Raw genomic sequence first — 27,525 nt, forward strand, 5'->3', positions numbered from 1 at the left:
TCCTCTCTCTCTCTCTCTCTCTCTCTCTCTCTCTCTCTTTCTCTCACTCTGTCTCTGATATACAGGATATACCATTTTAATCTTCGCACCTCGATTTCTCGAAAAGGAAGCAAAATCGCGAAAAATGTAGACAAAAGTTGTAGTGGTCGAAGAAGACTATCAAACAGTGACGCGGACTTTGACTCTATATGGTCAAATTTCAAGAGTGCGCACTAGCGCAGGCAACCGAACTCGCTGTAAGACAGAGACCATATTACAATGTGTGTACATTTATTTTCAAGATATTAGAGAACATGCTACCGGGGCATTTAAGGCCGGTATTCATAGTCGATTCTTAATTCAAAATCATCTCAAGTGTTGTCTTAAGACGCTAATACGGCTCTGCGATTGGTTGAAGACACAGGGAGCTTTCCAGCAAGCGACACAAGTCGACACAAATGTCATTCTGTCTTTCTTCGCGTTCAATGAATAATAAAGACAGAACGACATTTGTGTCGACTCGTGCCGCTTGCTGGAAAGCTCCCACATTAAGAGTATACTTAAGACGATCTTAAATATAAGAACGGACTATGAATACCAACCTAAGAAAGAGATTAGAAATAGTAGAGAGTGTGCGTGATAGACAAACGCGACTGGCCGGGGACGTCGTAATGCAATTCCGCCGAGCGACGAGTGCACAAAAATGTATAACTAGGGTTGGCAAAGTTACTTTATAAAAGTATCTAATTACAGGTTGTTTCGCTAAAATTGTAACTAGTTACAATTACAAGCTTTCTGAAAAGTAACGATTCGCCGTTTACTTTGCAGTTACTTTCTTGCAATGAAAATAAAAATATCGAGTCTGCGTTTGAATTGTAAAGTGTCTTGCGGTGGTTTAAAATATTATATAGTTTAAATTAAGTTATGTTGTATTTGAATTTATATACGCGTCTGCTTGTCCGAAATTGTCTCCTTTATATTTGGGCGCAAAATGAAAATTCCTACGCGGTTCGAACGCGTGCGCTGCTCATTTTCTTAAATCCCACGAAAATCGCCGAGTGCCATCGCGAGATTCAAATCTCGTTTTCTCGTCTTTTCTCGCGAGGTGTAAAGTGCCCGAAGACAGTAGGGAGACTCGGCGAGCGTTGCGAACGGGTTCAAGGTGCGAAGGTGCGCGCGCGACGAGCCTCTCCGTGACACATATCCGCAGGTTCGCATCGTCCTGCGCCATTGCATCGTGTGATAATAGCATTGTTACTTGTGTCGTTCGCATGCAGGCAGTCCTTATTACATGACACACGGTGCCGCCAACCTGGGTAACTGCGCCTGTATTTCTCCTCAGTCGTCGCTCGAGCGCGTCGCGACGCGAAGTCTCCGTTTTCCGCGTTACCCGTCGTGCCTGCTGCAGGTGATAATATACTGGTTTCCATTATCAACTAGAGCGCCTAGTGATAGCGATAGAACGTTCGAAGCGACGTAAACTAACAATTTAGACTTTCTTAAATAAAAACTTTTTAACACCCGACAATTTTCGCGAGACAATTTTCTATTTTACAATATAGTGAAAGTGCTAAAAGTGAGCGGCTTTGTCTCTTTTTAAGATTACGACTAGAAAGAGACTAAGCTATTCACTTTTAGCATTTTCACTATAGTGGTAAGATACAGAACTGATTACGGATGATCTCGAAAAGTTGAGAGAAAAACGCGTTCGTATATCGTTTAACGCAACATCCGCGTTTTATTGAATCCGCGGCGTTTCGAGGAAATTAATTTTTTTCCGTAAAGTACAGTTTATACTTTGTTCTATTGCTATTTGCTTCATATGTGAAATCATATTTTTTTTTAAATCGATGCTGAGGAAAATTGTATCTCGTGCCTGAAGTGATTTGAGTAAACTTTGTTCTTCGTCAAACGTTCTGTCATCTTTTGCGATTGTTATTTCGCAGATTAGCGGTAGCAGGTGTATATAAAAAAATAACATCACCCCTTTTGAGATATTGTAAATTTTTTCATAATAAAATTTGGAAACTGCCTTATACGTTACGCGCTTGTCACACAGAAACTTTGGTCCCGCTTCGACCAGGAAGTGACTAAATTTTTCAACCCCACTGCCAATGGACGTATCCTCACGACGGAAGCCGATTGTCAACGCGAATAGTGGCGTTTCATAAGAAAATGAGAACGGTTTGTTAATAGCCTGAGAAGTCACGTAATGCTTCGCCGAAAAGAGACGACACTTTCGCAAACGACCGCTCGTTCCCCGTTCCTTTAGTTCGTCTGTTAGCGCCTCTTCAGTGGTCGCATCATGTGGAACCGCAAGGTGTTCATCAGAATAGTCGAAGTGGTACGTAGACGCGGTTCTTCAGTTCAGCGCGTGAAGATCAATTTCGCGATTGACGTGTTTGATTCTTAGTGATTTTACGTTCGTCGAGATCAACGGAACTTTAGCGCGTTCAGATTTCAAAGTTGCACAGTCCCTCGAGTGCACACAGATTTCAAAAATTAACTCATCAGTAGAGAACAGTCCTTTATTGTGAGATAACAAGTTTTCAGCACCCAAATTCAATTTTTTTTGCAACGATTGCACGATCTACCAATTTTCTACTAAACAGATTTCGCTCCAAGGGTAACAAATTTATGGTGGAATCAACAGACGAGGCCTATTGATTTCACAGAAATCCCGATATCTCTTATTAGGAGCCAATCTTATAATTGGGGCCTTTCCTCTATTTTCCATCTACTTTCATTCTTCTATTTATTTTTCATTCTGCCTGTGGAAAGATAGCCAAGTCTGAAGTCAGCCAAGTCTAGAGTTAACAATCGTGTACAGTGATGGACAGAATGGTTGCGACACATTTTTTGATGAATTTAAGAACGCACATTTAGATTCAGGGGGTCAATTCTGTATCTTACAATATAGTGAAAACGTTAGAAGTGAGCGGCTTTGTCTCTTTTTAAGGAGACGGTCAGAAAGAGACAAAGCTATTCACTTTCAGTATCTTCACTATAGTGTAAGGTACAGAAATGACCCCCTGGTTTACGTTCCAAAGCATTTTCTCTGAGGAAGATTTTACTCGAAAACTAGATCGAAAACGCTCAAAATTTCGGAACGGCCATCGATATTCCTCGACGAAGATTTTGAAACGTAACCCTGATTCTAAGTGCACGTTCCTAAACGCATAAAAAAAACCGTGTCGCAACCATTCTGTCCATCACTGTATGTGCACCAGCAGCAATAATTATGCTGAAACAATTATCGATTAGCGTAACGATCCGTGACAATAATGAGACGGGACTGGCGTAAGATATGTTTTCATGTTAGCTCGAACTTTTTTTATCAGTAAATTACTGATAGCAAAGCACTTCATCGGAAACGCTATCGAAGCCTGCGCGATTCTCCGACACCGTTTGCAAAATTTTTTAATTGGAAAGGCCGTGTACCTCGAACGTAGAGGATCAGCAGCTTCCGTGTTGTCCGTTGTCGCCTCGCGAGCATTGAATAGTTTATCAAAAAAATGATATCGGGCTTCGCGATTCTCCGACACCGTCTACAAAATTATAAAATTAGAAAGGTCGTGTGCATCAAAGCAGCTTCCGTGCGCGCGTCGCCTCGCGAGCATCGAGGTATTTTATCAAAACGATATCGGGGCTTCGCGATTCCCCGAACGCCGTCCACGGAGTTTAAGATTCGAAGGATCAGGAGGAAATCTGTGTGCGTCGGATTGCAGCTCCTGTGCATCGCGTGCGTCGTGGCGCTTAGAGTGACGGACGATGAGAGCCGAAGGGTGTTCCACTACCTGAGGAATCGCAGCAGGGAGTGGTCGCTGCTGAACAACGTGACGTGGGGCAGCATAGGTACCTCGCTTTGCGCACCGTGATCCGCAGACACCCGGATGCCCCGGGTTCTCTCTCGCGACACACTCATCTCTCCATTTCCGTGTGTTTCAGGCGCCGCCCTCGCGACGGCGACCTGCGGCGGATACGTCATCGTAACGACGGGTCTTTTGATCGCCGCGGCCACCGGGGAACTCCACGGCCGAAAGACGGTAATAGCTCTTGCCTTTTTTCTTCTTCCCTCGCCCTCCTTTTCCGCGGCATGGAATGCGTCGCAGCGGCGTTTCGTAACACCCTCAATGGAACCATAACGACGTCGGCGGACTGTCGATTGTACAGCGAGATTAGGGGAGCGTATAACTGTAAAAAAAAAGGAAGAGAAATCGTGGCGTATACTTATTTGTACGCTGGCGCATGTGGAATGCATATGTATACACTTTTCATGTATGTGCAAAATGTATAAATGTGTTGATATGTGCACGAATTCATGTGGGAAGGCATCAGTGATTCCTGGCGCATAGTGATGGACAGAATGGTTGCGACACTTTCCTTTTAGTGAGTTTAGAAACGCGCATTTAGATTCAGGTTTACGTTCCAAAACATTTTCTCTGAGGGAAGCGAAAACGCTCAAAATGGCTTCGGAATGGCCATCGAGTAAAATATTCCTCGACGAAGATCTTGAAACGTAAACCTGAATGCGTGTTTCTAAATGCATTTTTTTTAAATGTCGCAATCATTCGATCTATCTCTGTACAGTGATGGACAGAATGGTTTCGACATATTCCTTTTAGTGGGTTTAGAAACGCGCATTTCTCCGAGGAAAATTTTACCCGGGAAATAGATCGAAAACGCTCAAAATGGCTTCGGAATGGCCGTCGAGTAAAATATTCCTCGGAGAAGAAGATTTTGGAACCTAAAAGAGTGTCGCAACCATTCTGTCCATGGTGTAAAAAGAAAGGTGAGACCATGCCGATAGATGTGCAGTAGGATAAGAGTAGTGGGGAGCAGTCAGCCAATTACGTTTTAAGCTTTTATGCGAAATTCAATATGGCTGCTTACTGAAGAATCACATTGAACAGCGCGTTGCCTAAAAGCTCGAGCTCTGACTGGTCGAAGATTTTAGACCTCCGCCATTATGCACAATGGTTCACCTTTCTTTTTACGCTACGATTCTGTCCGTCACTGTACATACACACTTCCAAAAAAGGCATCAGTCTATTTTGGACAAAGTTGCTTCTCTGAATTGGTAGATGGGGCGTCGACATATCTCCGGACTCCGCCTTCGTCTAAAAAAAAGAAAGTTGACACGAGCTCTCCTGGAGACGAGCTCTTCACGTTTGTACATACATACGGTTTTTTTGCAGTTTTTTTTTTAAAGAAAGAAGAACCGAAGATATTTATACAATAAAATAAGACTTTTGCTTTTCTACGAATTTTTATCGTTAATAATATACCGCGATAAGTCGCGCGGAGTCATCCTGTCAGCGAGAGCGAGAACGCTCTTCCGCCGCGCGAGAATAACCCCGGCGAGAAGAATTTCCACGCGTGACGCAGGAGAGCGACGCGATGGCGCGGGCAGGACTCGTTTCGACGGCGCGCCGAGATCCTTCCCAGGCGCTCTTAATTTATTCCGAGGTTGGTTGGCAAGTGAAAATACACCGCGTGCGCGTATGCGGCGGCGTGAGAAAATCGGTAGCGCGACGCCGAAGGTGCCATTGACGGGGCCAAGGATAAGAATATGCTCCTAACGCGAGCGCGAGGCTCGCCCCGCCGCTGCGGCGTCCACGTAATCGCAGCCTTGGTTCAGTAACGCGACACGTAATGTAACTCATTTAATGACTCACGACTGAGGCTGGGACCAGCAGGTCTTGAGCGGGCTGGCGTAATGCGTAGATTTCCTGCACGCCTGTCTTCCGATAAATAAATCTATCGAAAACCGCAGCGACCGCGCGTGCCGATCCCCGCGGCTCGATTCTTGAGTTCACTCGAAGGAGAAGCGTACAGTACGGCGCATCAATTCGGTTCGGGTAATAATTGGGGATGGACAAAAATTACGTCATTATTTAAACATACACGGAGAGACCCATTTTGTCGAATGAAACGAAATAATTTGATTGAATCGTTTAGTTGAATATTGTAAAAGGATTCTGCACATGTTCACTCAACCAAATTTGCGTGTTGATGTAACCAAATTTTCCAACTAAATTTTGTTGTATCAACTGAAAGATTTGTTTGCTCATATCCAAACAAGAAATTTAGTTGAGTCAACTAAACTTTGTTTCATTCAACAAAAAATGGGTCTCTCAGTGTATAGATACCTTTTGACAATACGAGCCGAAGCGAATTAATGCACCGCACTGTACTCTCTGCAAGTCAATCGGTGGATTATCACTGAAAACAGTGAATATTCACTGATTCGCAGTTATAATGCACTGATTGACTTTTAGAGAGTGTAGGAAAATTCTGGAGGTCAATTCTGTATATAATCTTACAGTACAGTGAAAATGCTAAAAGTGAGCGGCTTTGTCTCTTTCTGAGGGGACGTTTAGAGAGAGACAAAGCTACTCACTTTTAGCATTTTCACTATAGTGTAAGATACAGAATTGACTCCCTGCTCTTACAGAAAAGTTGCAAGCTGATTAGCTATTCGCATGGTTTTTGACCAGTCGACTTTCAACTTTTCCGTGAGAGCGGGGGGTCAATTCTGTATCTTACACTATAGCAAAAAGCGAGTAGCTTTGTTTCTTTCCAATCGTCCCCTTAGAAAGAGACGAAGCCACTTTTAGTCAGAATTGACCCCTAGAATTTTCGCATACGTTTCTCTTTCGAATGAATTCGAGAATCGAACCCCCGAGCCCGTAACGCGTACATTATATGCTTTGCGCGGCGATTATTTTCCTCCTTTGCTTCTCCTTTTTTTTTCTTCTTTTGCCGCAAGGTCGCTCGTTGTAATAAAAGTTGTCATGCATAATCAATCGGCTGCGCCACGCGTAAATAGATCGCATCCGTGCTACAAGATCACGCAGGTGTAACGGCGATCTAACAAGCCCGATTGAATCTCAGGAATTTTTCCTGCTCGGCCTGGGTGTGATTCTCTTCGGGATAGTCGGCGCCTTGTCGCTGGCGTCCATCGACAGCGTCCCCGAGGACCTGGTTGACAATGCCGCGGTTTTGGGAGCGCTGTGCCTGCTCACAGCGTTGGTATTCATCGGGGATTTGCTGATGAGTCCGCCCCGCAAGAAGGACAGGCAGGACGAGGCGCGAATCATCGACAAAGATCTGGGTACGAGTGTTGGTTAAAACAAATTTTATAAAAAATACTTTGTACAACGAATACTTTGTTTGTATTCGCGAATGAGACTTCGCAATGATCCACCTATCCTCAAAAAATGGCGTGTCCTCAAACAGGGAAGCGCAAGGTGACGCCGGTGGTGACCGCCGAGGACACGAAAAAGCCAAAGTCAGCCGTCGTCAAGATGCCCGAGGACGAGAACGGTCGCGTGAACGACGCTTTCCAGAAGGCGGACGGTCCCGCGAGATCGCAGCAGGAATCGTCCGGTGGACGTCCGCAGGACACGCAGGACGATCGCGAACTTCGCGGCGACCAGGAGCCGAGGGAGAATCTGGAGAACGGCCGAGCTGCACGCGACTCGCAGCGGTTCCGCGAGATCGAGGTGCCGCGCACGATCGTGTACGATCCCGATCGCAGGCTCGAGGAGTCCAGGATAATATACAAGAGCCGGGACATCTATCAGCGGCCGGTCGACGAGATCGACACGCCGCGGTTCCCGACGGAGTACGAAAAGGGAGACCCGGTCTTCGCGAGACTCGTCAATCCGAGCGTGAAGATCATGAGGGTCGAGCGAGACGTCGAGGAGGCGATCAATAACCACAACAGGTGATTTCTCGCGTCCGGAGTCTCGTCCTCGGTTCGGATATTTCATTTCAGCGTCGCCAATGCCCGCGTCAGCCATCTTGGATCGCGCTGTTGGGACCACGAAAACGATTCTTGCCTCTCGCACAAATAATTTGACATAAAAAAAAGTACATCGCGCGTTTCGTCGAGGCTGCGAATCTCTAATCTTCGAAGTGAGAAATCGATTCTAAAATGCCTGAGTCTTTTCTACTTTTATCTTCACCGATTTACGCGAGACGTTAAATCGTGTGAGTTAATTGCCGCGTATCTCGCGTTTCTACTTGTCCAGTATTACAAAACAATTGGGAACTGGAAATCTTACTCAGATTGTCTTACTCAATTAAAATACGCCGAAATGGAGACTCACTCGCGCGGACGTGAGTCGTCAGAATCGTTCGCTTCCTCTTTCCCGACGGTGTGTGATTCAAGATGCGTGACGCATGGAGTGCCGGCGCTTAAATATAATTTTGTTTCAACGCCGAGCAGATATTCGGACAACAGCCAGTACGACAACGTGCCCATCAGGATGCGCGGCTCAGCCGGGATCCTGAAAGGTCATCACCGCGACGTGTCCTTCAACGTGCCACCTCCGCCCAAGGACTATCGGTCCAGAAGATCCAAGGGCGACCTTGAGATGCTGGAGGAATATTTGGGCGAACTGAGAACCACCGGCACGCAAACCGCAAGGGCGCCGTACTCGCCGACCGATCCGGGATACGTTCGCCACACTGCAAGTAACTGGCCGCAGGACGTTAAGTCGAGCACGCCGCGACACAGTTTGGAACATTAAAGTTTAACCCTTTCGTGCACACGCGGTTCTTTCTCCAATTAAAAAATTTATCGGCCAATTTTAGTTTAGTAAGAACATTAATTGGTTCTTTCTCGAATTAGTAAAACGAATAATGAAAACTCGTTCAGGGTTTCGTCTTCACTAATTTTATAAATACCTATTTATATATCCTGCTATCTCTGTAATCTGATATTTGCGAGGTTGGGAAAGTTACTTTCTAAAATCCAGTTACAGTTACAGGATTTTTCGATAAAAATGTAACTAATTACAGTTACAAGTTACCGTTTCTGAAAAGTGACGAATCGATACTTTACAGTTACTTTCTTGCAATGAAAATATAAAAATATCAAATCTCCATTTGAATTGTAAAGTGTCGCTAAAGGCGTTTATGCGCAAATGCAAGACCTAATGCGATCTGTGGAGGTTTAAAAAATATATAAAGTAGCTAACTATTAATGCAACTATTACATTAGTTACTAGTTATCGAAAAAATGTAATTGAGTTAAGTTTCAGTTGAAGAGAAAGTAACGAAATCAAGCTAGAGTTACCGAAAAAAAACTAACTGTAACTGTAACTTTGTTACAAGTAACAAGTTACTTTCCGACCCTGCTGATTTGTTAAATATTTTTACAAGTAATCTAGGCATGAAAGGATTAAAGCAAGGTGCAATCGTTGGTATTATGTACTCTTCGATGTTTTATAAGATTTTTTGTATATGATAGAAACGTAACACAAGGGATAAAACTCATTAAGTCCAAAAAGATTTTACATTCTCAAAAAAAAATTGTTATCCGTATATAATTAAGACGAGACTCATTTGATTCGACTCGAGTTTGAATTTTAAGACACTTAAGCAAAAAATGGATCTTGGACTTAATTATTGTGCATCAGACACACACGCGAGGTGCCACAACGCATTTATACTTAAACAATTAATTATAAATAAACTAGAAAGTTAGCTGGATCACAGGACTGCAATGATTTCGCTTGACAAGCGCCTCTCAATATCTTCCGTTAGCTGACGTGTGCGTTATCTTTTTAAGTTTTACTTTGCAGACCTGTGCGACAGTCGGGATTGCGAGATAAAACTCGGGAAGGAATAACACATCTTTTAGACGTAAAAATTTCAATATAAAGTTAATATCTTCTCGTTCACATCTCATACTTCTATATGCATATACGTACAATTATTATTAATAATCTGATGATAACATATAACCGCTGCATGGTTAGTCACCTGTTCAACACTCATCAGGGACGTGTGTTAATATCAGTGTGTTAATATTACACCGCCGCGATGTACGTAATTTCTATTCGCATTTATTTCCTTTATGAACTCATTAAAACGTATAAATAAATGCTATACAAGTCCGTCGTTTCGAGTCATGCGAGATGGACGATTTAGATACTTGAGCATTCGTTCTTCTCCTTCACGATCCTTCCTTCCAGCGAGTCCTACAAGTATCCCCGATGACGGATTAGCTGGGCCGTCGTCCGTCAGGGCACGGACCGGTACGTTGGGACGGGCTTATCCTACTTGGTACCCACTGTAGCTTCAGCTCAAGGTCGGTACCTTACGCAGCTCACGTTACGAACAATGCCGTGACTTATACTGGCTACACTCGCGACATATCGCTGCGTTACGGTACGTTAATCGAGGGCTTTGGTTACCGCCCTGCAGATTGACTAATCCGGATCGGATGTCGGTCGCGAAGGAAGAACGCCGCGTCACGGGGACGCTTATCTCATGCCGAGCCCGATGCCGGCTCCCCCTTGAGCGTTGGATGTCCTCTGTTCCATGGTGATGTACTGTCTGATGAGGCGGGAGATCTCGTGGGCCTGCTCCGTCTGCAGCCTGGTGATACGCTGCTGCATCAGATTGCCGCACTTCATGTCGAGGTAGAGCGTGCCCTCTTCGGACTTGACCTTCCTGGTGGAGATCACCTCGGAGTAGGGGTAATGGTACAGTGTCTCCTGAAACACGCCGGCCGGTTAAATCACACGCGGAGGAAAGGACGCCGTTACGCGGAGGAAGACGAGGCGCAGGGGCTACTTACGTGCGTGATCAGATCTATGAAGTGCACTCCGTGTCGATTGAGAGCGAGAATGTGATCGGCGCCCTTTTCCTTGCCCTCCGGCACCCTCTTCACCGCGAAGAAGCTCGAGCCGAAAAGTGGCCACTTGGACAATATTTCTGAAGGAGAAGGAAACGCATGCGTGATTTAATCCATTTGCCAACGGTAATATTGTACTTGTGCCAAACAACAATTCATTAAATTGCTACTGTTTGAGTTTGCGCTTATATATTACAGATGTTGAAGCGAATTTTTGGGGGCGAGACACCTCCTTTTATCGCTCATATATGTGGTACATAAAAAACAATTTTTTAAATGTAATATTACGTTAAATATTAAGAATATTCTTCAAGTCGCCAGCAGTCATTAACAACTTCAGTATTTTCTTGATCATATCTGGCGTTTTTAGTAATATAGAAAATTTATTGCCGACAACCCGAATCGGAGCACAGTTTAAAGTCGAAAAATAGACGCGAAGATAACATCTTTACACTGTTATTGCGATAAATATTACCACATGCCTCAGTGGTCGAATTGGCGAGACGCTCACCTAGAGTGTAGGGAAGTCCAGGTTCAAACCCTGGCTGAGGTGAAATTTTTCGCAATAAATTTTCTGTATTATTAAAAACACCAGATATGGTCAAGAAGATACTGAAGTTATTGCGTTAAGTGTTGTCATTGGTTGTTATTTGTAAAATGAATGAGGAGAAAACGATTCAATAGGATAAGTTTCCCAGGCCGCGAAACGTAATCTGGATTCGAAGTTTCGTGTCGACTTACCGAGCACCTGCGCCTTGCAAACAGCCGCCGCAGAGTGCTGAACGTTATTCCAGGCTTGCTGGACCATGTTCGACCACTGTTGCGGCCTGGGTTCCCTCAAGCTCAGCGCTGGTTTTGGCAACAGATATTTAATCTCCTTCGTCGCGGGCTCGTGCGTCATGTCAGCCGCTCTGTGCAATAGCGCTGCTATTTGCGCCATGTCATACTGCGAAACGTGCATGTCGTTAATTGGTCGTTTATCTTAACCGGCCGAGCTCTCAGGCAGACGTTGGCTACTTACAATTATTTCCTGAGGTAAATGTTCTCCGGGCAGGACTAGCAAAAGTCCCTCCAGGTAATCGGGAGCGATTTGGTTAAATACGACTTCTATGTACAACGCTGCGTCCAGCCGCAAAGGATAGTACCAGACAGATCTAGAAGGATTTTTTTTGGAAAACATTACTTTCGCATAAGAACGCCGTCAAAGGTTTTTGTATTTTCATATTAAAATGAATTCGCCCGAATTTTCTCGCCTTTTTCGGATTATTTATTCCAATATTACGATATAATAAAGGGAATAATTTTTATTACCATGAAACCCATGGAAACAATCTATTTCTAATATTATTCGCCTCTTATACTCCATATTGTCGTGAACAATATTAGGCTTTATCTTTTACAGTAACAATCCCGTCAGTTTGCAGAAATATTTCTGTATAAATAAAAGATTCGTCTGCGAAAGAAATTCGATAATTTCTATTTAAACTTTAATGTGTGCGGGAAAGAACTAATCAGTTCGCGCGCACATTAAATGTTTAAATAGAAGTTATAGAATTATTATGCACTTGTAACTAATTGTAAACAGCAGGTGTAGAATTACTATACATACTTAATGTAATTATAGAACCACCATTAAATTTAAAATAGAAATTAGAATTGCCGAGCCGGAAAGCTGATATTCCCCGAAGTTGCGTAACAGGGGAGCGTACAAAGTCCAGCGTACCTGCAAAATATTAAGTAGAACACCTGGTGGTTTTTTTGGAGCTCCGTAGTCACGTCAAGGACGTACTCGTCCCTGGCTAGCGGCATGGTGAACGCGTCGCCGTCGACGATGCAGTACAGCGAGAACTCATCCATCTCGTGCGGGCTTCTCACGGAGATGACGTTGCACATCTCCTCAATAACGTCCTGCACGACGGTCGTGCATTTCGTGTTAATGACCCGCTCGGTGCCGCCGGGCAGCCGGTAGATCTGCCTCTTCGCGTTCCTGCCCGCGCTGATCGCCATGATCTCCTCCACGCTGGGCACGTTCTTGCGCCCGCCGTATTTCACGGTCTTCCGCAGGTTCTGCAGGCACACCATCGCGGTGCCGTGGTAGGCGCGACGCTTGTCGTACGCCGCCGTCTCGAGGTACTTGGTCAGGTAGGGTCTGAGGCCCTCGCTGCACGTGAAATAGGCGGCGATGATGCTGAAGATCCGCCAGCCGCGCTGGCAGCTCTCCGGATTCGGGCTCTTGTTGTTGGTGGTCTGCTTCATCAGCTGGCAGTAAACCTCGTCGCGCAGCGGCTCGTACTTGTGACAGTGCTGCGGACACGCGCGAAGACACGGTTTGTTAGAAAATCGCGTCCTTCGGCGCGTCGGAAAGAATAGCGTTCGCTAAAATTAGCGCGAGAAGACAAAGGGATAATGACAGATAATAACATATAATGAACAATTTCCGTTTCTTACCAGGGATTTCAAAGGTAAATCCACGAAGATACGGGCAGTGTGCGAAAGTGACTCAACGCTCAGGAAAATGCGCAATAGTTTTCGTTTCGTATTCACGTTTCTACGTGGAGACGATCAAATCGAAAGTGATTCTAATCCTAAGGCCAATATAAGCCACGGATGCTCCGTTTTTATGTGCCTTTAATCCCATCCAATTGTATTGCTTATGTACTTCTAATGGTCCTCGATTGAAAATAATTTTCACCTTATACTCGGGTCTTCCTTAGTCCAAAGTAAATGAGGAATAATGTGATTTTCTTATTTGCAACGTAGTCATTCCGTTGCGGTTGTCTCCTGTCTTTACTTCTTTTTATCTTCGTGATAAAATTTGGCTTACATTGGCCCTACCTCCAGTTTGTCAATTTGAATTTTGTACGAAGCCGCAATCTTACCATGAGGACGGTGTAGACGCACTTGACTTCGCTGGTCTCAGGCGGCAACGGTTGGTCCCCCATGTACCTCATCAGGCACAGGAAGCACTCCACAGCTAAAACGCTCAGGTCCGGATCCAGTCTGAGCAGACTCTGCTCGATGGGGATGGTGGAGTACTTGACGAGGTCCACCTGTTCCTTCCAGGTCCACTCGGTGCCGTCCTGCTGGCCCTTGCCCTTCTTGTTCTTCTTCTTGCTCTTCAACGACTCGATCACCTTGAGGGACCCGCTGATCGACCCGTCCGCGGTCTTCAACATCTCGAATCTGCGCACGACGCGTTCGTTACTCCGCACGCTCGCCCGCGGTCGCCGCAAGTACGGAACCAGAAGCGACACGGGAAAAGGAGACACCCGCGGTGTGCAATGTGCACGGTCGAAACGATATCGTGGGCCGGCGTTATGCTTTCTCAACACGACTCGCTTGCGTAACAACGTTAATAGTTGCTTCGCATTAATTTCCATACGATTGACGAGTTCGCGCGTCCTGCACTTAGGGCCAGAATTTAGAAAGGAACAAATATATTTTGATTAGACGCCTCGTCTCGCGATCTCTCGATCAATTAAACAGATCGTTTCTCTCTTAATTGACAAGTGACAAAAATTTAAAATTGCTCAGCAGTTGGAACTGTGATATATTTAACATTCTTTAAACAAAATGGATTTTCTAAAAGCGAGCCGATCAAGGTGTTTTCGACCTGGGATCACTTTGCAACCGCGTTGCTCAAGTTGTGTCGGAAATATTGACTCACTTTTCTGTTCAGCAGTTCGAATTATGACAAATATATGTATTTAATATCCTTTAAACAAAATCGATTTTCTGAAAGGCGAGTGAGTCAAGGTATTTTCGACCTGGGGTCACTCTAGAAACGCGTTGTTCAAGTTGTGTCGGAAATATTGACTCACTTTTCTGTGCTCTGGCGGAAGTTCAGCATGGCGTACTGCAAGAGGGAATGCTTGCCGTCGTTGACCACCGGCCCGCTCTCGTAGATACCGTCCTCCTGGAGTCGCACATTGTCGTCCGGCTGCCGCCACTCGTGACTCGGACTCAGCTGCTGGTTTTGCAGGTTTTTCTGATGATTCGCCTGATTAACGGCCGACACGTGGTTGGGCACGCGACCGATCGGTACGTGGTTCTCGTGCTCGGAGATTACGTGATTCGAATGATTGTGGGACTGAATGTGATTCGCGTGATTTGCCTGCGACTGAATCGTCTTCGTAATTTGGGACACGTGATTCTCGTGATGATTGACCCTCTGGTGCGGCTTCTGGTCGATCTGCAGATCAAACGAGCAATTCGTACATCGATCGTTGACGATTGATTTACTAATAATTTACTAATAAAAAGACAGTTGATTTACTAATAATTTAAAAAAGCTGAAGTTCGATTTCAGCGCGAAAAAAGTTTATCGCCGTCGAAGAAGCGATCTCCGCAATGTTAAACCAAGTTTTAAGACAACGGTTCCGAATATTTTCTAATGGTGTAAAAAATTTATATTTATATTTTAAAAGACGCGTCGGAATAAAGAATGATCACGTGGAAAAATAAAGATAATTGTTTTATTTCATCGCTTTTTCGTATCCTCGGACCGGAAGCTATCGTACGTGTTTATTGCCGGCGTTTGACGCTTTTCGTATCTATCTTCTTATCGTTTCCGTGATAAATATTCGAATCGTCTTTCTAAGCGTCTACAGGGATGCGATCCAAGCTTCTTGCGTCCCTCGAGGTAGATCGGGTAATCGCAAGAAGCGATCTCGTTCAAGCGAATTCATTTTTCGCGCTTCTCTATTCCTTCGTTTCCGCGCCGCTCGCGTTTCCTTCTTTTCGCCGATGTTATCGCGCGATATACGAAAGGCGATCGATCTTTGTTAGCACGCAAGTAAACGGGTTTCTCCCGTCGTGCACCGGCGACCTGCCACAGGAATGCGGCGCGACACGACCGATCAGGTGTAGGCGTTTCTTCCTTTTCAGGCCTTGTCGCGCGAAGAGACGAGAAAGGAGGGGCGCGTAAATTAACGGCGACTTCCGCGTTACGCGCGATTTCTCGGAGACACTTCTCGCCGTCGAGCGGATGTCCGACGCCTCTCGGCGAAAGAGGCGACCGGGCACCGGGTCGCTCTTTTTAGCTCCTCTCCGCTTTCGTTGATTACGAAGATACGCGACGGAAAGTAGGTGATTGCATCCTGCATTTCTTAATATCCTCAAGTGTACAAGTTGATGACGGGCGCCTTCGATATCTGGTAGAAACCCGACGTCTCGCGTGTTACACGAGGTTTCTCCCTCCCGTCTCTCTCTCTCTTTTTTTTTCTCGCGGATAGAAAAGAGCGATCATGCTCGCTGGCGGATATCACGGATATCATGGAAATGGTCCACCAACGTGGTAACTAACGGGTAAAGCTGCTCGTGTCAACGCGACGTAGAAGAAAAGGTGGAAAAATCGATACCAGTCGACTTTTGCGAGAGAAATCTGGTGGAACCAGGCGTAAAACCGGACAGTCGAGCCAGCAGCTTGATAAAAGCTCCCGAGCAGAACTCAGAGTGTACTAATTCTTTATGCCGCTCACCGCAATGGCTCGGAATAGGCGGACAAACAATTTGACAGTCGTTCCGGAAGCCATGAAGACTAAAGAAGACAACAGCCGCGAAAGCCTGAAAGCCAATTTGACAGTCGTTCGATCTCATTCTGCACCTCCTCCGAACAAAGTTGCGACAGAATCTGTCGTCGACGGAATGAATCGCGATTTCGATTGACTATGCGGGGAGCGGTGCCCCGCCGCGTGGTGACACCGGGTATATCGATACCTCGGAATCGAGACGGGCGCAGAACATACGCGAGCGGGATAAGCAGACGTCGACCCTGACCCACATAATCGTTTAATGCACCGAGACGCGACGTAAGACGTTGATGCGGTCGCTTGCGCGTCCAAGTAAGCCATATTGCGACAGATAATAAGCGCAACGGTCTAACGATTTCTGCGGCGGCTGCCGTTATTATCGTGGCATAACTGTGACGTAAAGAGGTGCGAAGTACGGCGGCGTGCGCGGCTTAGGCCGGCAGAAGAGGTGCGAGTGACAAACGTTGCGAAAACGGACCGCGCGCAGGACGGCAATCGGGAAGTTGTTGAAAATAAATAGCTGCTATTTTCTACTGACGAGTGGACAGGACGAAATGAATTGAACGCGCCACCGCGCAGAAGAAACTCGGCATTTTTATTGGCACATAAATTAGCGCGAAAAGAATACGCGTACACATTTATGCTTTTATACTTGCAAAAATGTTTTAGAAACTCGAAAATTCGGACACTCGCCTCGGGGATATGTATCTTCGAAAGTGCGCGATATGGGCGCTCATTTCCATCGGTGAATTTATCTGGAATTCTTCCGAGGTACAGTTACGGTTATTAATGTCAGAAAATATCGCACCCAGTCGTTTTTCAAAAGCGCCATATAGTCAGACGGGTATTATTTCGAAAATATGTACGTGGCGCGATCCAAACTGATTGTATAACTCGACTAATTTCGACGGTGGAGATGCGTCTCCGCGCGATAGATCTTACCTAGAATTTCGAATTTGCGACTTTCAATTGGTAGCCGGCATCCCACGAACGAACACGTGCACCTTCGCAATTCCCTCAGCGCGCAGAATAGAAGAGAAAGGCCTGTATTCTGAACCCTCTTTTATCAATAAAAGTGTCCTTAAAGGTGACTGATAAGCCTTCTGATTGGCTACAAGCCACTTTTGTCGATAAAAGGGGATTCGGAATACACGGGCCAAAGAATCAGACCACGGGTCTTTCAACGGAGGTTCAATGTTCTTTGAATCTTTAAACCACACTCCAGTGAGAAATGATTCGTGGATCGAAACGACGTCGATTCGACATCGTTTTGACATCGATCGACGAGTCATTTCTCACGTGCGGGATTCATAGATTCTTCATCGGAAACAATGTTCAACGTGTCAAAAGTCCCCGTGGCAGTTTTTCCAAGTTTTAGGATAGTATTACGTTTGTCGTACGACAAATTTTTCAAGTTGATTGGCTGCAGGATAGAAAACTTCTCGAGTGTCTACAAATTTTCTAGCTTGCAGCTAATTAACTCGCTTAAAAAATTTGTTGTACGATAAATATAATAGAACCCTTACGCTGCCATTACATAGTCGTACGACAAACTTTTCAAGCGCGTTGATTGGCCGCGGGATAGAAAACTTCTCGGGTGTCTAATAATTTTCCAGCTTGCAGCTAATCAACACGCTTAAAAAATTTGTTGTACGACAAATGTAATAGAACTCTCACGCTGCCGTTGCATCGTCGTACGACAAATTTTTCAAGCGCGTTGATTGGCCGCGGGATAGAAAAGCTGTCGAGTGTCTAGAAATGCACTAGCTTGCAGCTAATCAGCACGCTTAAAAAATGTTTCGCGCGACAAATGCAATAGTATCCTTAGTTTCTCTAGCTGAGTTTCTCTCCCGATATTTTACGCGCTAAAGAAAGTGCGACGTAGGTCCGGTTGCACGTGTTTGTTTGGGGGGCGCTCGAAGGGTGCTGAAGGCCGGCCTTTGTGTTACGAAGAGCAGAAACAGGTAAAATTGACGCGCAGGGACGAATTCCTATCGCCTAAACTAGTCGAGTTATAAACCAGTACTTTCTTTCGATACTTTCTGATCACACCACGTATATCTTTTAGCCATACATTTTATAATATTAATATTCGTATGTATTCTTTTCGCATTACGTGTTAATAACAATAACGAGTTTCATCTTTAATTAATTCAGTTCTGTCCACTCGTTGTGAAATAATTATGTACTTCTAGCAACTCCTCAGTCGTATGTGCATCGACTTAGGAAGTGGCCTTGAATCGTCTCTCTTGAGAGGTATTTATACTTTTTAATCGACGATTAAAATTAATAGCCTCTTCTCTTAACAGCCAAATAATAAAAAAAGTTGGCGACATCCTTGAGATGTTTATTAGAAAATTATGCGAGTCGCCTGTTGATAAAAAGGAAGTACCGCTGCATCACCTGATTAATCTAAGTTCTTTTTTACTTGTACCACGCTGCACGCACCTGGGTCTATTAACACGAAACATTCGCGCTCCATTTGATATCATTTAACAGTCCGTTTGATTTAATTTATTATATCCCGTGTACGGGGAGCCTTGACGCTCAAATTCCTGGCTAATAATAAACGTTACGAGAACGGAATAAGCGACCTGATAGCTCTTGACTTTCTCGTCTAATTTCTTCAAGGTCTCCTGTATGGTATTGAGCGTCTTGTCGCTCGTCTTGTCCTCGCTCTGCGCCTCGCTGTCGTTGCACGCTGCCGCTGTATCGGTCTGCGTTCTCAGCTCCTCGAATCTCTTTAGTATTTCCCGGACGCTCAGCTTGCTCCCGTCCGCATTTTCCTCGGTGATGGTCTCCATCTTCGCTAGTTTGCGTTCACCGTTAGTCCGCACGATAATCTGCTCGCCGTCGTAGACCTCCTGAATCAAATTATCGTTCGTCCTTGCCTCCTCATCCTTCGGCTTCTGCTGAACCGGCTTCTTCTCCCGAGCATTCTTCAAGGCTGCCATATTCTTGGAATTCCTCAGCTCGCAACCTTCCTCGATCCTGAGCTGCTCGATGGTCGGCTGACGATCGTTCGCGCGCGCGATTGGATGCAGGAAGGTCTTCTGGTCCAACTTGGACATGTCTATCCGGGGGATATTTTCGTACTCGAACTTCTGCTGGCCAAAGGTCTCCTTCTTCAAGGGTTCCGAGCCTTGTCTGATGTTCTTGTTTACGTCCAGGTGCTCGGAGTCCAGCTTCTTCTTCTCTCTGCCGCTGTCCTTCGCGAAAAACTTGATGAAGCTGCTCCTCTTCGCCTTCGGCTGCCGGTCCGAATGCGAGGCCTGCTCCAGAAACGCTCCAGAATCGTCAGTGTGCCCGTAATCGTCGCTGCTCAATTCGGACTCCGAGGACTTCATCAAGAGGCTGTCGGGAGAGTTCGTCTTGCGCTCCTCGTCGGAGAGGTTCCTCGTTTCGTGCCTGCCTATAAAGTTACCCTTCTTCCGATAAGCCATTTTTGAGTCCGGGACCTCGTAGTGTCTCCAATAACCTTCGTCCAGACGACTGAAGGGGCTCTCGGGCGTCGGCCTGCGTTCCCGCGGGTCCTTCCGAGGATCCGGGACGTCCTTCCGGGCAAGCTCGCCGAACTCGAATTTGCGCAGGAATTCGGAACGGCGCACGATTCGCTGGACGCTGCTGAAGGACGTGGGCTCAAACTTGTGAAACTCATTCTCCGAGGACTCGGAATAGTCGGTGAACTGATTCAGGATATCCGGGCGGTGTCTCTGCCGACGTCTCAGCGTCGTCGGCAGCTCGGCCCAGTTGCTGAGGAGCCTCCTGGAGAACACTCCCTCGGTATCGGACACTTCTCTCTCCATGATAGAGCCCGGGGACAGGCCCTTGGCGGAAGGCATGTGTTTGACGCTTGGAAGAAATGCCTGGCAGCCACGATACTCGCACGCGTGCCGGTCGATGCGCCGCTTCGACCAGCGAATTCCGCACACGAGGCCTCTCTAACACCGAACAATCGTAATTTCACTCGGATCTTCCGAAGGATGTAGATCACGGATGAAGGACCGTCCGCGGAACATCGTGAGAAAACGCCCGGAAGAAGACTCTCGTGGGACCCGGCCGAACAATGCGCACTTTTAATTATAATTACCTCGCGCCAGCCGAGACTCTCCCCTGCCACGGCGGGCGAGAAAGCTTTCAATGCTTTCTTGAAATCGTCCCGTCGATCGCGCGCTCGAATCCTCGTCCTCGGACGCCAAGTTTCACTTAATATGCGCGAAATGTCGATCGCCGCAAATTCCGGAGCACTCGAAGAGGCGACGTTCCCCGCGACCAAGTAACGGACCTTTGCCGACGAAGGACCGTTGGATGGGCAGGAAGAAACAACGGGCGAGGTCGAGCGTGATCTCACTTACGCAAGTGCCGGGCCCTTCCGACCTTACTCGCGCGAGATCGTTAGCGATCGTGCGCTCGCCGTCGCGTTCCGCTTATCATTACTCACCGCCGCTCTTGCGCCGCTGTTTTTACGCGGAGCGTGAAAGGCGCAGTCGCATCCGCGGGAGAATAATCGCCGCTGATTAACTATACATTCGAAGCGCAGAGCCGTGCATTAACGATCGGCAGTCATTATCATTATGTTAACCTTGTCGAGAGCTGTGCGAATTACAGCTGCGCGAGGCAAAGTCGAAAGTCTCTCAGCGGACGGCGCGATCATCAAGTCGTTCTCCGCCGCATGAGAGCTAATATAGACGAGTTCTTAATGCTTGTCCGTCTTGTAAAGTCATGCATCGCGACCGAGAGGCACGCTCCTTTCGATATCCTCTCGCTTCCCCGGGTTTCTTTGAAATTCTCGGCCCCGACGGATCGAGGGAGGACGTAGCGTCGTCCCAGAAGTGTTCGTCAGGCTCTTCGAAGTTGCGCACCGTGAACAGGAAGACGCATGTTTCCCTTCGAGCCAGCGGACGTTCCTCCCCGGAAAATTAGCCTCGGCGGCCTGAGCGAGAAAGCCACTATAATTTCCCGCCGTCTCGCTTCGCGTAGCGAGATCGGATTCGAATCCAGGCGGGATCCCTCGAGGCTCCGGCACGAGCGGCTTCTGGCCGTGCGTGTACGTCGCGGCACCGCGCGCTGCACCTGCACGGCACGACGGCAGTCGATGAACTGAAGAGCCGCTGCCGCGAGGCTTCCGATTCCAAGGTACCGGCCGTCCCCTGCCGGCTGTATTCTGTTAGCCGATGCCCCTTCGGGAGACGGATATCTGGGTCGGGGCCCCACCACGTTGCGCCGTGGTATGCGTCGCGCGCATACACGCTAAGCATGGAAAACCACGCTGCGGCTCTTACCGGAGAGGCGCTCTTTATACGCGCTCGATCTTGCCCGATCGAGCACGTTCCCGATTGTCGAACGAGATACGCCGGGGAGCGCTTCGCCGGGACCTGTCCCGCGTGTTTAAACGACAGGGCCGACGGGACCCGAGGTCGCAGATAAATGGCGCGCGGCAGAAAAGAAAGTATTTATCTAAAATACGCCGGTCCTTTTGCCTCCCATCGGCGACGAGCGAAATTAAAAAAAGAAATACCGATAAAGTGAAAACACTCGCGGATATACACGGGGCCGTCCCAGTTTCGCACCTGTTATTATCCGCCTTTCTCAAACGGGGGTATAGGGCCCTGATTAATATTCAACGCAGAGTTTTATAATTAACTCTCGATATTAAATTAACATTTCAAGCGCCTCTACGGTTCAACATTCTCGCGGGTAGTCCTTTAATTCCAAAACCACCGGCGTGTCGCGCTCGAGATCCATTTCTCCCGAGGAACGAGTCTGTTCTGCGCTGGTAAAAGACCTCCGCGTGCGGGAGGAAATCCTTTGTCTCCACTGCTGCGATTCCACGCGGCGACAATGCGCGCCGCGAGCACGGCAATGAAATAGAAATCGGAACCGGAAGAGGGAGGAAAGAGTCGGAAGCGATAGCTCATTATACCGGATTATTGTGATTTGCGGCTCAATGGGATCCGTCAGCAAAATCCTCAAGTCCCACGCCCGCCGCGCGCGATACGGTTTTTCCCTCGCGCGTCCTCGTCTATTAAAAAGCAAAACCGGAGTTTTCGTTGCCCCGGCTTTCCAAGTTCACACGGCCATGCACGGTCGATGCACCTGCCGCTGACGGAAACGACCGATTATCCATGGGGCCCTTAAAACCCAGCCACCCTTAGTCCTCGGGTAACCTCGCTGCATTCAGTCCTACCGATTCCCTCGGATATTTTGGCGTTGAGATTATTTTGTATAAGCGCAAGTGACTCTTAAATGTATTTGATTTTGCAGCTAAATCATAGATTCGTACCACACGCGTTTCTTTAAAGGCCGGTTTTCCAACCTCTTATTAAGCTAATTAATAGTTAAATTACACGGAGAGAATGTTCTCTTAAAATATACCCTGAAAATCATGTGATCGTGGCATTTTGAAGAATTTTATGAGAGTTTCTTCAAATTTTACCATACATTCTACTAGTAAAATATATACTAACAAGGGAACGGTCCGAAATGTCCCTCACCGACTTCAATGCACTTCGGATATAAAGTTTTTATGAAACATTTTTTCGTAAATCTTATAGTTTCGAAGATATTTTAAAAAATGGAAAAATTCCGTTATTTTCGAGGGACTGTTTTACCCCCTAAACGCCAAGAAAAACCGCTAAAAAAATACGGGTTTAATATTTTTTATGCTCTACAACATATCCAAAGCGCATCGAAATCGGTGAGGGACATCTCCGACCGTTCCCTTGTAAGTACAATCACTAGTGAAATGTATGGTAAAATTTCAAAAAAACTCTATGCCATATTGTCCTACACGATTTTCAAGATAAATTTTAAGAGAAAATTCTCCCCGCGTATGTGTCTGTCTTCGTCTGATTTAAAAGAAAAACGCATGATTTAACTAGTAGTTAATTTATCAAGAGCAACCGACCCCAAGTCTCGTCCGGATAATACTTTCCGTTCGAAAATGATCGCGTTCTTTTTATTCTCAGGAGATCGTTGAAGAGAGCTCCAGTTTTCGGACACTCTCGTTTATCGCGCCGAGAAACTCGATATCTGTCGCCGGAGAAAATGGCACTTTCTCATTCCGCGTTCTTTCAGAGCGACATTTTTCTCGCCGAAGAACGAAATATTTTCCGCGATCCGCATTGCGCCGCGAGATTCGTCTACTTTTTTTTCCCTCCCTCGTCCGGAATTGGAGAGACCGGTCGTGCGACGGCGAACGCGGGGGAAAACACTTTCCGCTCTTACGTTTTCTATTTACTTGCTGTTTCGTTCCGCAATTCTAGCCGCCAAGATGTCACGTGGTGAACGCACGGAATGCGCGCGAGGCAGTGAAATTGAAATTGTTGTCCTCCACTTTGCGCGCTTGCAACACGACGCCTATTACCTTTAATGAAAGGTGTTCGTTGGCTTCGGGATATTTGATTGGACGAGCCGGCCTCGGTCGAAGACGGCGCGATTATATCGAACCTTTATCCGCAAAGCTTCTCCACTTTGCATGAGCACTTTTATCCCCCGCAAAATCCTCTCACGTACAAAGATTTTAGCGGCCTTCCGATTAAAAAAAGTTGAAGAGTGTTCGAACCACGGAGCAAATATACGGGCAACTCTCCCGGAATTGCATTGCTAAATATACATGATAAATTACTTTATCTTGAAAAATCATTATCCGAAAATAACTCCGCCGAGGATCACGTATAAGCTAACACGCTTCATCCGACAGGTCTCAATTATACAACTACGTGCCAATTATATGTTTAATACGGAATAGAAACGTTTACCTCGCGGAACGGCATTCATAAGAGCGGAAAAATGTGTTACGAAACATGTTTTTCATAGCTGCGGTCGAGACTTTTCTAACGGGAAATCTCCTCTTCGAAAGGAGGCACACATTATGCAAATAAAGATTCAATTTTGAACACCTCAAAGTTTCTGTACTTTTACTTAAGGGTCAAAGTGACGGGGGAGCGAAGGGCGCGAAGGAGATTTGGGCTAACGTGGCAGAAAGAAATAATGAGCACCGTTTCGCATTAGCAATTCAAACCACTTCCGGTGTCCGTGTTGGCGTGAGGAGAGCAAGCTGCCGCCTCCGGTAAATACGAGTTGCTTGAACTCGGAATCGCTTGAAAGAAATCCAAGTACCTGCGTTCTCCTTTTTTTTTTCTTATCGAAACTCTAGTCTCCACGCGAAGAAAGATGCAGAAAATTCGAGTGGCTCGCGCTACGATCAAGAGAACATCGAGCGCTTCAACTCCGCGGGATAATACTGTTTTTAACAAGACTGAAGATATATTGTCGCCAGTGAGTAATTAACCAATATAGGAAATTAATAATCGACACGGCTGGCAAATTTTAATTAAAGAAATTTAGGTACTACGAAAAAAATTGATTGTCAATTATTAATTTCCTGCATTGCTCAATACTATTTCTGTCGCATTCCGAGACACGAAATGAGAACATATGTACACTGACAAAAAATTTTGTTAAACAATTTTAAGTAAATAGATTTACTTAAAATTATTTTTGTACTGAAGTAAATATTTATTCTATTTAAATAAAAATATCAAATTTCAAAGTAAATCCATGTATTATATTTAGTAAATTAATTTAAATCATTACATTTTCTATATTCAAATAAAGATTTCATGAGATGTAGAATACTATTTATTAAATGAAATAATTGTTTTTGTTAAATAAGAAATCTAATTTTCTTCGCGAAAATTACACCTTAGTAAATATTTTATAGAATTAAAATAAAATTTTTTAAATTTAAAATAATCTATTCTTTAATATTTAATAAATACTCAAATTAAAGCAATGTATGTTTTAATTTAAGTTAATAAGCTATTAGGAGCCACCTAATGAATAATTTTCTTGAGTAAAGTAATTTTTTTATCAATGTAGAGGAAAGACAAATGTAACTGCCGTAACTAAAACTTCAGTTGTAAAATATGGACAGCTAATATTTAGTCGCGATAGCCAAATATTTTGCTAGCGTGCCTATTGTATTAGGCGCGACAGCGTTTTAAAGTTACGGCAGCAAAATATTTTGAGCAAACCGTGATTAGCCACGGTAGCGAAACTTTGTTTTTCAGCGTATATATGACTTCAATGTCGAGTACTCTTCATTTTACGTGAAAACTGCTCACCAATTAAAATTTGTAATAAAAGAGAAACATCAAAGGACAATGAAATTATCATTCCTTTGTAATGCAAAAACTCTCGTCAAGAAACGCATTGGACAATGGAGCCGCTATGCGACTAATTAAACCGGCTTTCTACGACTGCCGGCTGACGGTCTCCACGCCTCGCGACGTTTTCATGAATACTGAATCGCGTATTTTTACGAACGGCCCCGCGGCATTCCTCCGTTCCGATCGTTCGACATCATTCCGCGCGTCTCCGCCGCGAAGAAACGCTCGTGCATCTTCCAGCGCGCTGCGCGAGACGCCGCGCACGCACTCGCGATTACGCGCGCCTCTTCTTTTACCGTTACGCAATCCGTAATGGAACCTTAAATTGCGCGCATGCCTGAGTAAAGGTTTCGTTTATTCGACAATTATCCCGATCGACGGGAAACTTCAATCGAGCATAATCGAGGGGGGAAATTGCTCGATTGTCAACCTCGTGAAAGTAAGACGGCGTCGGAAGCTCGGCGTGAGGGAGTTGCGGCACGAACCGTGCTTTCTAGGCTACCATTTACGGACGCGCGTATTGCATTCCCGGCTTTTAATGCTGAAATGTAATTGTACGGTGCGCACTAACAAATCACCGACGGACATATCAGATTAAAGCGCATCGAAAATTTGTCTCCACCACCGCTTGCCCTGTGCTCTCTCGGCTTTCTCTTTCCCCGAAGGAAGAACGAACGCCCGTGATTTAAGAGTGAAATCTTTAACGCGCGCCAAAATGTATATCGGAAGATACGTGTCGAGAGATTTTAACGCGAGAGCCTCCTCTGCATTCGGCCATCGGTATTCGGTGGAGAACGCCCGTCACGCTGAACGGTCGCTTCTTGAATCGCGTGCGGCGACGATGCATGCAGGTGTATCTGATGAACAGGCGTAGCGCGTGTTATAAGAAATCCGATCTCTCCGTTTGCACAAGACGTAAAGACGAGTCTCTCTCCTTCCTCCTCTCCTCTCTCCTTCTCTCATTCTGCGTTCCGCGGTCTTAATGATTCACCGAGGACAGACACGGGCATCATACGGCATTTAAGATAGAGAAGAGACTTTTAAGCCTTTAAGAGCGATTGTCTGCCATTATCTTTGATACCATCAGAAAGATCAAGACATTCGAAGGATCAGAATCTCCGCTTTTTTTTCTCTCTTTTCCTTTTGGCAATAGTTACGGCGGAAAGAATACCGGGGCGAGAGGAGCCGGGGAATTCCCGACGGCGGCATTCTCGCGGAATGTCGACATCGCGCAACTTCGGTCGAGAAATGAAGAAGCGTAAGAGAATGGAAGTATCGAGCGCGCGGCCGTCGGTGATGGATCGCTGGTGCCGACGTTCTCCGATGGCGAAAAGGGGGAGAGATAAAGCGGGGAAGAATGAAGAGAGACGGAGGAGGAGGCATTGGCCAGCATATATGACCGCTCACTGGAAACGCAATTTACACTAAGGCGTTGCCCGCGATTGCCTCGTTACCGCAGGTTGCGTGGCACTTGACGCGGCAACTGCCGTTATCGTTTCCGCGGCCGACCGTCGCTAATTGGTCGTGGACGAGCGCGCGACGTTCGCCCGAATTCTGCGGGAGAGACGAGGTCCTTACTCACCAGCCTGATGTATCTGCCGATCATCTCCGCCAGCTGCGGGGCGCGATTCGTGTGCAGAGGCAGCCGCACGCCTGACGCGATCTGCAGCACGCACACGCCCGACCTGGACGAATTCACGGAGACGATGTCCTCCAGCGGCAGGGTCTCCAGAATGATCAGATCGCCGTTCAGGGTGCGCTTGATCAGCCGAAGTCCGTGATGCGACACCGCCACGTGTTGCGTCTCCGGGTGTTGAGGGCCGATCTGCGGCGGGAGACAGATTAAGATTACTGATAATGATTTCTCCAGACCGTTTCTCGATCAGTATTTTCCCTGTTTAAGATATTAGATAGAATAGAATCAGATTACATTAAATTACAAGCAATTTCAATGTACATTAGTGTCTTATTAATCTCAAATAACAATTTTCGCGCGCAATTCTTGCTCGTCTTACGGATGCAAACTTGTACGAGATTTGTCCGAGTTTTGCTCGCAAGATAGTCGCAAGTTTAGTCTGTGCGTTTGCACGCAAGTGTTTAGCTCATGTATTAACGTATAATTTTGCGTGCAAATTTTGTTTGTCTTATGGATGCAAACTTGTACGAGATTCGCCTGAGTTTTGCTCGT

General features: G+C 46.1%; 2 protein-coding genes across 7 annotated transcripts in view; one reads left to right on the plus strand and one right to left on the minus strand.

The window, feature by feature from the left end:
• Nucleotides 1–1,146: 1,146 nt before the first annotated feature.
• On the plus strand, nucleotides 1,147–8,898 carry LOC105566011. Of its 2 annotated transcripts, none has more exons than XM_012019676.1 (7): nucleotides 1,147–1,387; nucleotides 2,039–2,323; nucleotides 3,708–3,834; nucleotides 3,928–4,025; nucleotides 6,877–7,096; nucleotides 7,222–7,711; nucleotides 8,216–8,898. In XM_012019676.1, exons 2-7 carry the CDS (start codon nucleotides 2,285–2,287, stop codon nucleotides 8,517–8,519), a joined length of 1,278 nt encoding a protein of 425 aa, XP_011875066.1. In that variant the 5' UTR covers nucleotides 1,147–1,387; nucleotides 2,039–2,284; the 3' UTR covers nucleotides 8,520–8,898. The 2 variants fall into 2 exon arrangements, with proteins under 2 accessions (XP_011875066.1, XP_011875068.1); XM_012019678.1 differs by having other exon boundaries at nucleotides 1,147–1,295.
• Nucleotides 8,899–9,633: 735 nt separating this feature from the next.
• LOC105566013 (unconventional myosin-XV) overlaps nucleotides 9,634–27,525 on the minus strand; it is a 105,903-nt gene continuing 88,011 nt past the window's right edge. For all 5 annotated transcript variants that reach the window (XM_012019684.1, XM_012019683.1, XM_012019682.1 and 2 more), the window contains 8 exons: nucleotides 26,920–27,162; nucleotides 14,455–14,825; nucleotides 13,513–13,816; nucleotides 12,357–12,937; nucleotides 11,655–11,787; nucleotides 11,375–11,579; nucleotides 10,577–10,713; nucleotides 9,634–10,493 (listed from right to left, as the gene is read on the minus strand). In XM_012019684.1, the coding sequence (XP_011875074.1) occupies nucleotides 10,260–10,493; nucleotides 10,577–10,713; nucleotides 11,375–11,579; nucleotides 11,655–11,787; nucleotides 12,357–12,937; nucleotides 13,513–13,816; nucleotides 14,455–14,825; nucleotides 26,920–27,162 (2,208 nt within the window). In that variant the 3' untranslated portion in view covers nucleotides 9,634–10,259. The remainder of the gene's footprint in view (nucleotides 10,494–10,576; nucleotides 10,714–11,374; nucleotides 11,580–11,654; nucleotides 11,788–12,356; nucleotides 12,938–13,512; nucleotides 13,817–14,454; nucleotides 14,826–26,919; nucleotides 27,163–27,525) is intronic.

This window comes from Vollenhovia emeryi, unplaced genomic scaffold (assembly GCF_000949405.1).
Source record: "Vollenhovia emeryi isolate VEMERY1.0 unplaced genomic scaffold, V.emery_V1.0 DF939147.1, whole genome shotgun sequence".
In the NCBI taxonomy this organism is placed as follows: domain Eukaryota; kingdom Metazoa; phylum Arthropoda; class Insecta; order Hymenoptera; family Formicidae; genus Vollenhovia; species Vollenhovia emeryi.